Raw genomic sequence first — 15,001 nt, 5'->3', positions numbered from 1 at the left:
TATTTTTTTACAATAAAAGCTCTGAGTCCCTGCACCCTAGTTTATACATCTTGTGTAAATACCAAGCAACCGTAACAATCTCTTAAAGTCGAATTACCTCAACTTTAGATCTCATTATTTTTCTAGACCCTTTTTAAGAGTGTAAATATTAGGGATGTAGATACTATAATTACCTTGCTACATTTTGTTCTCGATGGCTAAAGTTTTCTCCAACAAAAATTTTTGGGAAAAAATGACCCATACAAAAATGGTTCTATTTGGATGAATTTGACGTTGACATTCAGGATGGTTGAAAATTCAACTCATACTCATTAATGATAACAGATAGAACAAATTTTTAAGCTAGAAAGTTGTTTATCAAATAAAAAACAATTTTTGTTGAAATCGAATACAAAATAATTAATTGTTTGTTATTTTTATACCATGTATATATGAAATATACATAGTATATTAAGTTTAGTCCAAAGTTTGTAACGCTTAAAAATAATGATGCTAGGAAAAAAATTTTGTCATAGGTGTTACGATAACTCAAAAACGAAAAAAGATATCGAGTTGAAATTTTTACAGCGTACTCAGGACGTAAAAAGTGAGGTCAAGTTCGTAAATGAGCATCATAGGTCAATTGGGTCTTGGGTCCGTGGGACCCATCTTGTAAACCGTTAGAGATAGAACAGAAGTTTAAATGTAAAAAATGTTCCTTATCATAAATTAAACAACTTTTGTTTGAAACATTTTTTCGTAAACATCACTGTTTACCCGTGAGGGCGCCAATTAGGCAGAAATTTTATAATATGTACTATACTTGATTATCAGTTATGTATGTGTCACATGTTTGTATGTGTAATGTGATAAAGAAATCAACACTGACTATGCATGGTATGTCAACAATTAACTCAGTCAATTGTTTGTTTTTACTTGTTATATATAAAGAATAAATACCTAAACTATTTTAAGCATTTAAATTTTAGAAATAAAATGCTAAATTTTCTCGTCAATGGGTTTACATACATGAACAGACACGTGTTTTTAGCATACCGTTGCATGTACGGTTACCTTTATCTATCTTTGTCAGGACAATCTAATAAAAGCTGGTTTATTAATCATTTATTTCATAGTCTTATTATTTATTAATATAAATATTCCCAACTGGCATAAAAATACTTAAATCAATACTTTGAACTACACACAACATTCATTACAAATGCGAAATAGATTACCTAAATATGTATTACGAAATCGAATATCAAAAGTTGTTTTTGAAAAAAATACAGTAGAATCTCGATAAGTTAAACCTCGGTAACATAAAAACCTTAGTTACTTCAAAAAATACTACGTTCCCTTCCCATCAGAGCCCAAAACCTCTATAGCTTAAAATACGCAACCTCTATAATTTAAATAAATAATTTCTGTTAGGCCCTCAATAACTAAAAGAAATGTTTCCACAACCTCTATAACATAAAATTGTGTGAATGAGTCATTTTGAAAGAGTGTCAAAACAACTGTACGATCATTTATAGAGCAGTGTAGCAACATAGAAGATAATGTATTCTCCTCTCTATTTGTCATTGAAAATCAAATCGATTTAGAAACAGTGAATTTTTTAAAACAAAAGAAAATCACAGATTTTTATAAGTAGACTAAACCTTTAGTTGTTGTTTTATTTTTATGGTAAGTAATGTGAATAAATATGATTACATATGTATTTTATTTTCAGTATTTTATTGAACCCATCCTTCTGATGCATTCAATAACATAGACCCTTGATAACAAAAAACCTCTATAACTTAAAATATTTTTTGTTTCCCTTGGACTTTAACTTATCGAGATTCTACTGTATATAAAGTTCTTTAGAAAGAGCAGTAAATAGTTCAGTATGTGTTAAAAGAAAGTAGCTGCCTGTTTGTTCGCTAACTTCTTCTTAATCACGCAAAGGATTTCGAAACCATCATGTAGATAATTTTTTCCGAAAGCGTGGATTAGTGAATGCACGCAATTATAGGGTTAACCAAAAAGCTAAAAAACACGCAAACCCGTGCTAACTCGACCTTATTAAAGGCATGGGCAAAACCCTTGTATCGGTGAATGAACATGATCACAGGGTTAACAAAAAAGTAAAAAAAATTCGCATACCCATGTTAAGTTGGCCCCATTAAAGGATCAGTGGATCAGTGAGTGAACGCAATCACAGTCGCAGAGTTTATGCAAGTTGTTTTTGTACCAAGTTGTTTTGATCGAAGTTGTTTTGGCAGCGGGTTGTTTTTGCGTCGAGTTATTTTTACCAGAGTTGTAATGACCGGGTTATTTTGACCAGAGTTATTAAATACCGAATTATTCATAACGGTTTCCCTCTAGAAATTAAATCCAGTTTTGACCAGAACCATCAGTCAAAACCACTTTTGACCGCAAATTTACCTGTAGTCAAAAGTACTTTTGATTGTCTATGAGTTTTGACTGTGATATATACAGTGTGTCCCCGGATAGAGGTAACTATACTTGTAAATTTTCTTATTTTGCATTTTAAGAAAAAAAGTCATTCTTTGTAAAAAAATTTGCTTATTCTGAAAAGTATGTAGGAATATTTAAGACTTCTAAATAATGTACAGGGTAGCCAAAAATTTGGTATAACTATTTATTTATTTATTTTTTTTTTTTTTGTAAACTACTTACCTATTTTTGCTCGAAATTGCTCGAAATTAACAATTATGACTAAAGATTCAAATTCATGACTGAATTTCAAGATTTACTAACTATGACAATTCCATTTTTAGTGAATGTTTATCCGAGCAAATAAATTTTCTTTTTAATTTTCTAACCTAGTCCACAAAAAAAATACACTCTCGAATAGTACATGTTAATTGATTTATTATTATTTTCTTTGTTACGTTTTTTTGTAATTATCACTTTTGTTCAAATAAAAAATGAGTCATAATTGTCATAATTTCGAGCAACTTTTCTGAATAACATTTTGTCAACTTATAAAAAAGAAGGGTTGTTTACCAAAAAGAAAAATACTGATTTCAATTTTTTGGCTACCCTGTACATTATTTAGAAGTTTTAAATATGCCTACATACTTTTCAGAATAAGCAAAATTTTTTTTAAAGAATGACTTTTTTTCTTAAATTGAAAAATAAGAAAATTTACAAGTATAGTTACCTCTATCCGGGGACACACTGTATATATTTATGCAATATTTTGTTCAACCAATAAATCTGATGATAAAAGTTCGAAATGATATCTGCATTGAAAAACCAGCCGGTACTATAAGCTATAAGATTGTCATAAATCAATGAAAGTATTTGAAACACTTTCTGTTGTTGTCCGTGAAGGTCGTGTATCATAATTTCAGTATCAAATTGATAAAAAAAAAAAAAGAAGAAACAAGTACTTTCTATTCGTAGTACGTTATTGAACTTTTAGCCTTTAAATCACTATTTTGATATATTATTATATTTATTACAAATCATTAAAAAAATTTAACAAACATAACCAATTTTCACCAATTCGCTCCGTGCGTGAGTTTCGTTTCCATGGTAACGATACACTACTTTAATTATAGAATTGTATGGATGCATATATAATTGTATGGATTGCATTTAAGATTTACATTGAAAATTTAATATTATTGTCTCACAAATTTAAATAAATAACTATGATAATTTACATTTGAAAAATAATATTTGTGCAATTTGATTTCTTATTTTCACAATTTTTATACCATGTATATATGAAATATACATAGTATATTAAGTTTAGTCCCAAGTTTATAACGCTTAAAAATAATGATGCTAGGAAAAAAATTTTGTCATAGGTGTTCATAAAATCACCTAATTAGTCAATTTCCGGTTGTCCGTCCGTCCGTTCGTCTGTGGACACCATAACTCAAAAACGAAAAAAGATATCGAGCTGAAATTTTTACAGCGTACTCAGGACGTAAAAAGTGAGGTCAAGTTTGTAAATGAGCATCATAGGTTAATTGGGTCTTGGGTCCGTAGGACCCATCTTGTAAACCGTTAGAGATAGAACAAAAGTTTATCCTTAGTTCCTTATCAAAAATTAAACAACTTTTGTTTGAAACATTTTTGCGTAAACATCACTGTTTACCCGTAAGGGCGCCAATTAGGCGGAAATTTTATAATATGTACCATACTTGAATATCAGTTATGTGTCACATGTTTGTATGTGTAATGTGATAAAGAAATCAACACTGACTATGCATGGTATTTCAACAATTAACTCAGTCAATTGTTTATTTTCACTTGTTAATGCATTAAGTTTAATTAATTCGTGTTTTACAATTATTTTAATTTGACTTTTCTATAACATTAACATTAAAGAACTGCAAATTAGTAATAACAGCCCCCTTTAACGCCAAAATTTTTCACTGGAAGCGCTGGCATCGATTTTATTGTCCCTACCATGACTACGCACACAACGAATAGGTAAATTGGCAAAAACTGCTTGTTTATAATCTAGTAAAAGTGGATGCACAAAATTGATATTTACGTTGATGACTCAATACCAAATTTGTTCGCAATTCTTTCTTTACTGTATACAATGTAGTAGAAGAGAACTGTTGTAAAACCAGAGAACTTCGAAATCGTAATCAGCGACTCTAGAACTTCCCGAGTATAATTTTTTGGCTCATTTTATTGATTTCCTAGGAGGGGTAGAGGCTTGTGTCTTTGATATCGAATCTAGGGACAATACATTTATTTTTATTTTTACAAACTCCCTTACATGCTTTAAAAAGGCTGTGGTATTTTTTATTTAGGAAGTCTACTTATGTAAGCTTAAAGAAGAGGAGGGGGTGCAAATTGATCAATTTGATCATAAATTCAAGATCAGGAGCTTTAAAAACCCACTTACATGCATTAAAACTTCTTAAATTTTCAAAAAAATGATATTTTTATTTCGAGGACTACTTATGTGGGCTCAAAGAGGGAAATGAGTAACAAATTTAACATTTTGACAGAAAATTCGAGTTTTACCACCCCAAAAACCCCTAATACATCATTAGAAGTATTAATTTGCAAAAAAATGGTCTTTTTCATTTTGAGAGTCTTTCTGAACTCCGAAGGGGGGAAGTGCATAAAGGATTTTATTCATAAACTTTTTTAAAATCTTTTAAAAGTTTTTGACCTTTTTAAAATGTTTTAAAACTTATTTTATTCTGTCTGATTTACTTTATGATTTAAACACCCTTCACCCGAATGGCGCGGAGGTTAAAACTAAAAAGTTCCGCTTTAAACCATATAGAATTTTTGGGATAATTTTCTGAAGCCAGTGCAAAAAAACGCAAGTCGATACACCCAGCAAACTATTTTTTGAAGGAAAAAGATTCGTTTACTATGCTAATCGCCAAAAAACAACATGCTATTATAAGCAATTGAAAATGATTCAGTCTAGGAGACAATTTCTCGGTCAGGCATCATGGTGGTAAGCTAATCATAATTTTTAAACTATTCTTTTGAACCAAATTTCCCTCCTCACCTAATTATTTGTGCAATTGGTACATTTTAATAAAAATTATTTTCAAGCTGGAAATACGATATACCTAGATCATTAGAATATCCTTATAATCATTTGGGGTACTCTTTTATCCATAATATAATTTTTACAAATTGTGATACAATTTCATACTTCTAATTTTATAAAGGAATCTAATAAGTTTATTTAATGATAAAATTTCAAAAATATTTCCAAATTATTTAATCATTGAGTACAAAAGATATATTTATAACGGAATTACTTAGGTAGTTCAAGGCTACGTCAAAAATAAACAATGTATGTCTTATCCAGAGTTAAATTTTTTGAAAAGTAATGCTATTCTTTCCAACTATATCGTGAGAAAGTATTTAGCTTTATTTATCAACCCTAATTTTAATTCTAAATTATTTATTTAAAAAAAAAAAGTCGAATTATTTAAAAACCAAATATTTAAAAATTAAATATTTGCGTTATTTACACAAAATATTATAAAAATTTGATAAAATCTATCATAAAAATAGATGCATTAATTATTATGTGTTATTGGTATTGTATTTAAGTGGCATGTTTTTCTAATATTTCTTTTACGTCCTTTCAACCAGTTCAAAATTATATTGTTTGTAAACATTAAAACAGATAACCTATTTTTAAAAAAAATTTTAAAAGTTCATTTAATGTATGTTAAGGCGTTTAATGAACAATGATAATTCAAAATCATGATTTAGTGATGATTTATTTATAAAATAGATTTCCGCAATAAAACATCTTTTGTTTTTAATAAAAAAATTTATTTTTTTTGGGGGTGTAAAGGTTGGTATCATATAACAAACTAATTTTGATAACTTAAGTACAAATCAGTACAAATAATGATAACAATAGCCTTTGTTTAGTTGTTAGACATACAATTATATGTATTTTCGATATAAAAAAAAAAGAAATACGTACCAAATCCTAAAAAGCACATTAATAATCCAGCAATAAATCTATGGCATGTGCTTCTTGGATTACAACAAGCTGTTGCTCCACAACCCCCTGATTCTTCATCATCTGTTGTTATTCCAGATGATCCTGATGATTCACCAGGAAGTAACGTTTGTCCTTCTAAACTCATTGTTTTTAGCGTTAAACACAACACAAATTAAAAGAAAACACAATATTCAAAACTATAAAATAAACACAGAACACTAAACACGTTTCTTCGCATAGTGTTTTTAATCTTCTGACTTATTCTGTCATAATAAATGAATGATACCAAATACCATTATTCATCCATCCCCACTTTTTTTACTCAAAATATCATTAATTAGTTGTGTTTATTTTTTCATGTTGAGAGGTAAATAAATAATAAAAATAAATTGATTATTTTATAAGATTTAATCATATTTCCTAAAATTTACTTAAAAATTTATCGTGCAAAACGATAAATCACAATATTATATAAACATAAATATTGTTTATTTTAAAAACCGTTTGACACAAAAGTTTAAAAGATAAAGTCCCTAACTATTGTTAGTAATTTAAAATTCAATAAACTTCAATTGCAAGATATTGAAAACTATCATTTTAAGTAATCTAATAAAACATATTTTAATTGTAAATCTATTTATTCTATCATAAATCATTTAATGAATCAATTTAAATTAAGTTATTTGACATTTTTTAGTTAAAATACGTGTGAAGTCAACGTCAAATTCCACTAACGAACAACAAAAATGAATTCGGCTACAAAGGTAAAGATTTATTAGAATTATTTTTGAAATTGGCGATCTACACACATTTTAAATAGCATTTCAACAAAATTGGTGCTATTGTGTAACGATTGCAAGATGAATAACGCTCTTACGGTTAGCTTATTTTGCACCAATTTATTTGGTTCAACATAACCTAAAATATTGAATTTTATTCTGTTTGTATTTAGATTGGTGAAATATTTACAGCCGCTGGAGCAGCTTTTAACAAATTAGGGGATTTAACAATGCAATTACATCCAAATGCAGATTCTCCAGCAGGGTACGTCTATGTTTGTCACTTTATTCATTATGAGTCCAAAGCCTTAAAATTAAATCGATGAGAATACAATAAATAGACCTTAATCATTTCGTTTAGTGGCGTAGCGTGACTATCTTTCCATTATACTTTACAATTCTACATTGGAAAACTGTTTAATCATTGGCACCCAATACTTAGTAAATGGTTTATTAATTAATTTGTAATCAGCAATTATTGGGGCATAGTAGTAGATATTTACAAAATCAATCTTCCGCAAGAAATCCTGAGTGGATTCCATTACTTAATAATTAGTGTGAAACTAGGGATATACAAAATAAGATTTCCATAGTAAATTTCGATCCCTTTTCATTTATCATTATAGTCTAAGGCTGGTATGTTAAATACAAAAATTTGAAAGGCTGTTGTCAAGGTCGCGTCTAACAACTTACCACTAAAGATTCAAACAGTCTTAAATAGGATAGAAAGAGGATCAGAAATAGTTTTTTCAAAAATATACGTTGAAAATAGGTTGCGTCTAATAACTTTTATCTCTAAAGATTCAAACACTCTTAAATAGGATAGAAAGCGGATAAGAAATAGTTTTTTCAAAAATATACGTTGAAAAATAGGTTGCGTCTAATAACTTTTATCTCTAAAGATTCAAATACTCTTAAATAGGATAGAAAGCGGATAAGAAATAGTTTTTTCAAAAAATATACTTTGAAAAATACCAATTTTAGCGTTAACATAATCATTATATGTCCAGAAACTCATTTTATTAAGTAGAACTATTTAAACTTGAAACTTGCCCTTGTTATGCCACCCGCAAAAAGTTATGGACCAATACAAAAGTTTGAAATGTTTTCAAATATGCTATTCATTCAAGGGTCTTAGAGAGTATATTATAATAATACATTTCATATTATGTTTTAATAAAAAACTAAAACCGTTGTTTATACCGGTGGTCACATTACTGGAAAATTTGGAAATGTCAGGGAATTACAATTCTTGCTGCGAATTTCTTCAGTTTTGTAACAACTTTCTAAAATAAATTTTTATAATTTTTTTTTTTTTCTATACGAATTATAAATAGCGCATGTGATTGTGATATCTTGAGTCGTACTTAATATTCAATTTTCCCTGTTCGTTATTTGTAAAATTTTCGTACCACTTTTTTTCAAAGCAATTTAAAAGTAACAAGTTGGTCAGGGATTTTTTGAATCATTCAACTGGGCAATCCGGAAAAGTCAGGGAATTTGACTTTAAGAAAACAGTAGCCACCATAGATATATATCATATTGATTTAATCCTTAACTTCTTACGGATGTTCTTTTGTTTTTTATATGTAATACACTTTTTGTGTGTAATACTGGAATATAGTCTTCAAAACCATTGATTTAACTTCAAATACAATATATACCAACAAGGCTTTCGATCATAAAAAAGGTATAACCATGTAACGCTGACTTTATTACACCGTTTTTCTATTTTCAAAACAACATTCAATAGTAATTACTGATAGAAATTAGCTATTCTATGATAATTAGCCCTGTTTCAAGTCTTTTATTAGAATGCTTGAATTTCAACAAATCCTATTATACAGGGTTGAAAATACATATTGGGCTATGTTCCCGATTCTACACATAAGAATAAGTAAGAAATATTTAACACGTAACGTGCCTGAAAACTACTGATGCTTATGCGAACAACAGATTGTTTCGCGACGATGTGATTTTTTAAACACTAGATAGAATATATCTTAACAGAAAACTCAAACAACTGTAAGGAATTGACCGTAGATATTAATCAACAGGTTAGACTTTATAACATAGCAGTCGCCATCTCCACGCTACGCTACCGTTTTTCTTGTTTTGAACACTGATATTCCAAATTGATTGAAACCTTATATTCTAAAATAAAAATTAACCGGTAGTTTAAAAATATACGATTTACTTTTAGAAAATGGACCGATGAAGAAATTGAGATGCTTAGATCCGCTGTAAAGAAATTCGGTGATGATTTGAATAAAATTAGTGAACGTATTAAATTAAGAACAGTGTAAGTTCTTACAATAAAAGTTGCTCAATTTCTTCATTATAAAATGAATTTATATTGTTTTCGTTCAATTTCATTATTGTAGCCAACAAATTAGGGCAACATTAAAGAAAAAAGCATTTGAAGATGCTGGATTACCGGTACGAACATTGCAACAATCACAACAGCCTGGTTCAATTCAAGCCCAGCAACAAGCGCAACAACAAAACATTATGAATAAATCAGCAGAAGTTACATTGAACATGTTAAATGCGTCCGAATCTGAAGTTGATGTAGAGGGTTTACATGATGATGTTAAATTAGAGTTTGATGGTGCGACCGAAGAAGTTACCTCTTGAAATCATTTACAATTTTCTTCAATTTATTAAATCATTTTCCATCTTTTTTTTTAACAGAGGTATTTACATTTTCAAAATATTTTGTAATTCCAAAATTTAAAATCTAACTTAAATGAGTTTGTAATATCAATTGAATTGAACAAAAAGTGTCCATTCCGGGAAAATAATATTCTTACATGTAGTTTGATAAGTATCTCCGTCTCAAAACAGACTCACCATTCCAAGAAAATGCATGTATAAACAAACTTGATTTGAGAACTTTGAATATAGTTATTAATTATTTTAATATTTAAAACAATTTACTGCATCAATCAAAAAAAAAAAATACCGGAAATTTCAATATGGATTTTGAAGAGAGAGAAAATTATACTAAGTTGCGTAATTCCAATTCTTCAAATTTAAGGATTTGAATAATTCTTAATTTCCATACTTTATTCCGAGTTGGACTATATTTCTGGCTTAAGTCTTCGGTATTATTAAATATTATTTTTAATATGTTGAAAAAATGTAAATATCCCTTTTAAAATTAAATGGAAGTTTTTTAGAATAATAACAAGGTTTATTTATACTTTACAAAAATTTCTCATCATTTTTCGGATTTTTTTAAATACACGAAAGATAAATACGTTACTGTAATTTCGTAAATTATTCGTTCACGAATCATGCTTTTGGCATCTCAAGATTTTAGAAAATAGAATAGGCTTAAGGAGGTTCGTCCGTAAATCCACTTTTCTTAAAAATTTGATAAAATTAAAATATATTGTTAATCTAGGTGTATTTAATTTGTCAAAAAAAAGAAATTTTTCTAACAATTGTGAAGCAAAATAATTATAATTATATAAACACACATAATTACCATGCAACGGAGCTATAAGTATAAAAAAAAAACAGTTTTTTGAATGCTAAAAAAAAGACAAAGAACTAGGAATATTTGGAATTGAAAATCATTTTTTAAATCGAATTGTTGACAAGATAAAAAAACAACTGATAAATATGTAGTTGTGTATGCTAAGTATATGTACACACCACGTCTAAGTATTATGTACAGCAACATAGGCATTGTCATAAATAGTGCACGCATATACAAGCATGTTTTTATAGTAACGTATTTATCAGCATTTTGATAGAGTAACAATAGAAACTCATCTTTGTAGTGTTTGCAATCTATGAACACATGGAAACCTTCGACTGCATATTAGCCTTCAAAGATTTACTGTTTTTATAGACTAGTACTTGATCTTTTTAGATAATGTTTATTCAGTGGGATTTTTTTTTAAATAGAACTTTATTTTTAGATAAATTTTAGGAAGTTCTGTTAAAGAACAACCTGATTAAAAATGTATATAGATATAAGTGTGATCTTTTGAATTTACTTTAATCACAAAATTATAAGCTCTTAATATTTAGCTTATTATTTGCGTTATTCTATGAAATAAATTTTTATTTGTATATAAGACAAAATAAAATGTGTATGTTCAAGAAAGGACTCTGTAAATGATACGTAAACCTTGTGAATGTTTATTTGGTAAAAACATAGCAATTGTGGTCTTTTATACTGTGTATATTTTGTAAAACCATACATATAAAATTGTGTATTTTTAAATAATTTTAGGTGATCATTAGTTGTATAAATAAAATTAATATTTCCAAAAATGTTTGTTATCTTTTTTTGTGAAATAATATAATTTTACGGCCCCATTCACTGTTCAACGTTTCAAATATTTGATGAAAACCTTCTTGTTTTATTAAGTCAAGTATGTAATCATCAACATTATTGCGAATTTTCAATTGTGAAAATAATGGAAATTCTTCGTTACAACTCCGTTTCATTCGACGAACGGCAGTCTTGTAACATTTCCAAGGTTGAGGTTCTATTAAAATTAATTCAGCAATTTGGCAAATGTCTTTTATGAAATTTACTAAACCGCTATCACCATTATTTAAATGAATCCACATTGTAATAGAGAAACAAAAGACGAAATCAAATTTTTCATGATTTAATGAAGACTCTGAACTTTTTTTATTCATAAAATCGAGATTAATGTAAGAGATATTGTTTGGAAATTCATTACTATCAACTGCTCTTTGGATTAAAGTTGGATCGATATCAATACCAATTAAATTTAAGTTGATGTCTGGATAAATTTCTTTTAAGAATTTATACAGCTGAATAGTTAAGTCCTAAAATACAAAATAAATTTAATTAGAGAATGTTGATACATATTATTATTACTCACTTCGATTTTTTTAAACGCATATTGAAATTACGGATCATTAAAATGATCAGTGTTTTGAAAAAAATTAGCTTACAATAATACTACTTTTTTTAAATTTTGGATACTTGTTCATGACATTTCTGTTTAAAAATGATTTCGTCTAGATGACTGCCTGCCCAGGGTAACAGCAATTTCTTTTTCAAGGAATATGGTCCAATCACACTTGCATACTAAAGTGACAATTTTTGTGGATGTGGGTTTTCTTCACTCTTAGAGCGGCAATTTTGTTTATTCATGAAGTCATTTTACCAGAAATAATATTCATCGCTAAAGATGATTTTTTCGGAAGATAATGGATCTGTTTTAACTTTCAATAGACAAATTATCGTTTTTGCAGCAAAGAAAATCCACATCTTAAATCACGTTTACCTCGACAAAAAATTAACAGTTTTCGTATGTTTCTAGTAGTTAGGTGTTTTCGACTTTGGTGTGTATATTTGGAAAATGAAAATTGAATTGCAGTTAATGTATCTCTATGTCTAGTGTTATTACTATAACACTATGTATGTATGTAATGAGTACACTTACAATGTTTGAACCCATGCGATTTTACTGACATAGAGTATAGCTACGTAGTAATTTACATGAACATGAACCAATTTCGAACATTTAAAATAATCATACTGACATTTTATAACGTTTTGTTTTTAATTAAAATTAAAAGAGTAATACAATCATATGATCATGTTTTACAAAAAAATTGAAATGTATTTTTCTTGAACCTAAGGTGTTACTGCCAACTTTTTTTTCCGTTTCGTCAAAACAATTGATATAATGTAATAATGGCAATCGAAAGAGGTAAAATGAATAATGCAATAATCAGTTTCCAACTTGATTAGAAGTGAACTGTTTTTTAATCAAGGGAGTAAAATCGAAATTAATATTATCAGATGATTGATATAGTAAATCGTTTTTATTAATATTATCAGATGATTGATATATTAAATCGTTTTTATTATTAACCAAAAGTATTAAAACTACAAGCGTGTTATCAGTAGTTACAGCTTGTTTCGTTGTGTTGGTGCCGATTTTACCCTCTAGACAAAAACTGTCTAAACTATAAACCAAATTTCGTGAAACGTTTCATAATTACATTGCGATGTCGAAAGCCGTTTGCGTATTTGTCAAATGGCTTTCGCGCCGAATCTGGCCACAGAACTCCTTGGTAGGGATATTTTTGAGTTTGTAGAGACTTCGATGCAACGATACTTTGATGTCTAAAAATATAGATTTCATTTCAAACATACAGCTTGGAAATAATTCCGTTTTAAACAAATAAACAAAAAGCTTGCTTTATTGGTGAAAGGAGTTTTCAACGCACGGCGTAAATTTTCAGATCTGGCTTTTGATATAATATTTATTCAAAGTGCAAGAAAATAATTGAGGCTCAACTTTTTTGTAGGTAATGAACAAGTTATAAATTTTAAAACACTTACTCCTGCGTTGCACCCTAAATCCAATCCCACTAGCGACCTCTTCTTTATATCTGGCCATTGGTCACGTGGTAAGTTTTTTATTCTATTTAAAGGTGGGTTAAATTGGTAATAATTGATGAAGTTACCAAACCTCGTTGCTCCAGGGTCATTTCCTTTGTATTGTAAATTTTCTTCGCACTTTTCATTCATGTTTACTCATAAAAATTCCGTAATGCAATTTTCTGTGCAATGATCCATGTTGACAGTTAAATTTGTATTTAAATATTCCATAATATTTGCAGTAGATGTCTCTCTATATATCAGTCAACATAGTTTGTTAGTTTCTCCAGAGATAGCACTGCACAAAAAGCTTTTCATTTGTTTGCAATAAATACTCCATAAATCGATTATTATCGATATTTTTTAATATTTTTTTCAGGAATCTTTAAGTAGAAACTGTAATTATCGCTTAAAAATTCCAAATTTATGTTAAAAAATAAAATTGGAGTCGGAATTTTATGATTAGTTAGCCTAAGTTTACTTTATAAACAAAGCAATAACCTGTATTGTTGTACAAAAATGGTACAAAATAAAAACTTGGTTAAAGCTGGATGATGCTTATATACTTATAGTTTGTATATTATATTTTATAAGTTAATTTATTTAAATTTAAAAGGTGTAAATCAAATTAAATATAAATACCTTGAACTACTAAAATTAAATGACCTTTAAGAAATAACTACTTTTATAATCAACTTGACCTTTCTATTCAACAATTACGTAACATTAATATTACTCAAGCAAGCATTTATTTAGTTTTTTATATTGTAAATTTATTATGATTTTTTTTAAAAATTCATTAAATTAATGAAAAGTTTAAATGCGTGACGCGAATTTCAAAACTTTATTTTTATTGTAATGAATGTGTTTATATATAAAAATAAATTTTTTTCTGAATCACCTGTCCATGACTATAAGTTAAGGTTTGAGGGCATAATTTTAACTAAACGCGTCAAGCTCTTACAACAATGAGCGAGCATGAATCTTATTTTATGTATTTTTACTATAAAAGCTTGTGCCTTTACTTTTAAAGATATTTTTATACCATGTATGTATGAAATATATCACTAAGTATACTAAGGTACTGTAAACACAATTTTTTTAAAGGGTGTTATAACATTTGGACCAAGAGCCAGGTAAAAAAAAAATTCGTTGAATTTACTAAAGCTAGATAATTTGAGGATTGGTTATAGTAGTTGTGTACATACACATACTGCGGTCAGTCAAGCAAACGATAGAACAGAGGTCAGATATATGCTATTGAAACGGTTAAGTTTTACTTGGTACTAAAATGAATTTACTAAAGCTGAAAATTGTTATACATATAGTATATTGCAAATAAATAACAGTTATTATTATCAGTCAGCTAGGTGTTAGAAC

General features: G+C 28.2%; 3 protein-coding genes across 6 annotated transcripts in view; 1 reads left to right on the top strand and 2 right to left on the bottom strand.

The window, feature by feature from the left end:
• LOC123291700 (major facilitator superfamily domain-containing protein 1-like) overlaps positions 1-6,702 on the bottom strand; it is a 40,293-nt gene extending 33,591 nt beyond the window's left edge. Inside the window, exon 1 of the mRNA XM_044872080.1 lies at positions 6,434-6,702. Coding sequence (XP_044728015.1) covers positions 6,434-6,599 — 166 coding nt within the window. The 5' untranslated portion in view covers positions 6,600-6,702. The remainder of the gene's footprint in view (positions 1-6,433) is intronic.
• A 78-nt stretch (positions 6,703-6,780) lies between these two features.
• Positions 6,781-10,382, top strand: LOC123304998 (chromatin complexes subunit BAP18). Of its 3 annotated transcripts, none has more exons than XM_044886580.1 (5): positions 6,781-6,821; positions 7,152-7,218; positions 7,407-7,498; positions 9,437-9,535; positions 9,618-10,382. In XM_044886580.1, the coding sequence occupies exons 2-5, from the start codon at positions 7,201-7,203 to the stop codon at positions 9,868-9,870; spliced, it is 462 nt and encodes a 153-aa protein (XP_044742515.1). In that variant the 5' UTR covers positions 6,781-6,821; positions 7,152-7,200; the 3' UTR covers positions 9,871-10,382. The 3 variants fall into 3 exon arrangements, with proteins under 3 accessions (XP_044742515.1, XP_044742514.1, XP_044742516.1); XM_044886579.1 differs by lacking the exon at positions 6,781-6,821 and adding an exon at positions 6,984-7,081; XM_044886581.1 differs by lacking the exon at positions 6,781-6,821 and having other exon boundaries at positions 7,195-7,332.
• A 1,094-nt stretch (positions 10,383-11,476) lies between these two features.
• LOC123305085 (pre-miRNA 5'-monophosphate methyltransferase) lies at positions 11,477-13,971 on the bottom strand. Of its 2 annotated transcripts, none has more exons than XM_044886697.1 (2): positions 13,583-13,971; positions 11,477-12,051 (listed from the first exon to the last, which is right to left on the bottom strand). In XM_044886697.1, exons 1-2 carry the CDS (start codon positions 13,769-13,771, stop codon positions 11,530-11,532), a joined length of 711 nt encoding a protein of 236 aa, XP_044742632.1. In that variant the 5' UTR covers positions 13,772-13,971; the 3' UTR covers positions 11,477-11,529. The 2 variants fall into 2 exon arrangements, with proteins under 2 accessions (XP_044742632.1, XP_044742633.1); XM_044886698.1 differs by having other exon boundaries at positions 13,708-13,762.
• Between the last annotated feature and the right edge of the window lie 1,030 nt (positions 13,972-15,001).

The sequence above is a fragment of the Chrysoperla carnea genome, chromosome 1 (assembly GCF_905475395.1).
Source record: "Chrysoperla carnea chromosome 1, inChrCarn1.1, whole genome shotgun sequence".
Classification (NCBI taxonomy): Eukaryota; Metazoa; Arthropoda; class Insecta; order Neuroptera; family Chrysopidae; genus Chrysoperla; species Chrysoperla carnea.
The sequence above is the reverse complement of the archived record's forward strand: the minus strand, read 5'-3'. Positions and strand labels throughout refer to the sequence as shown.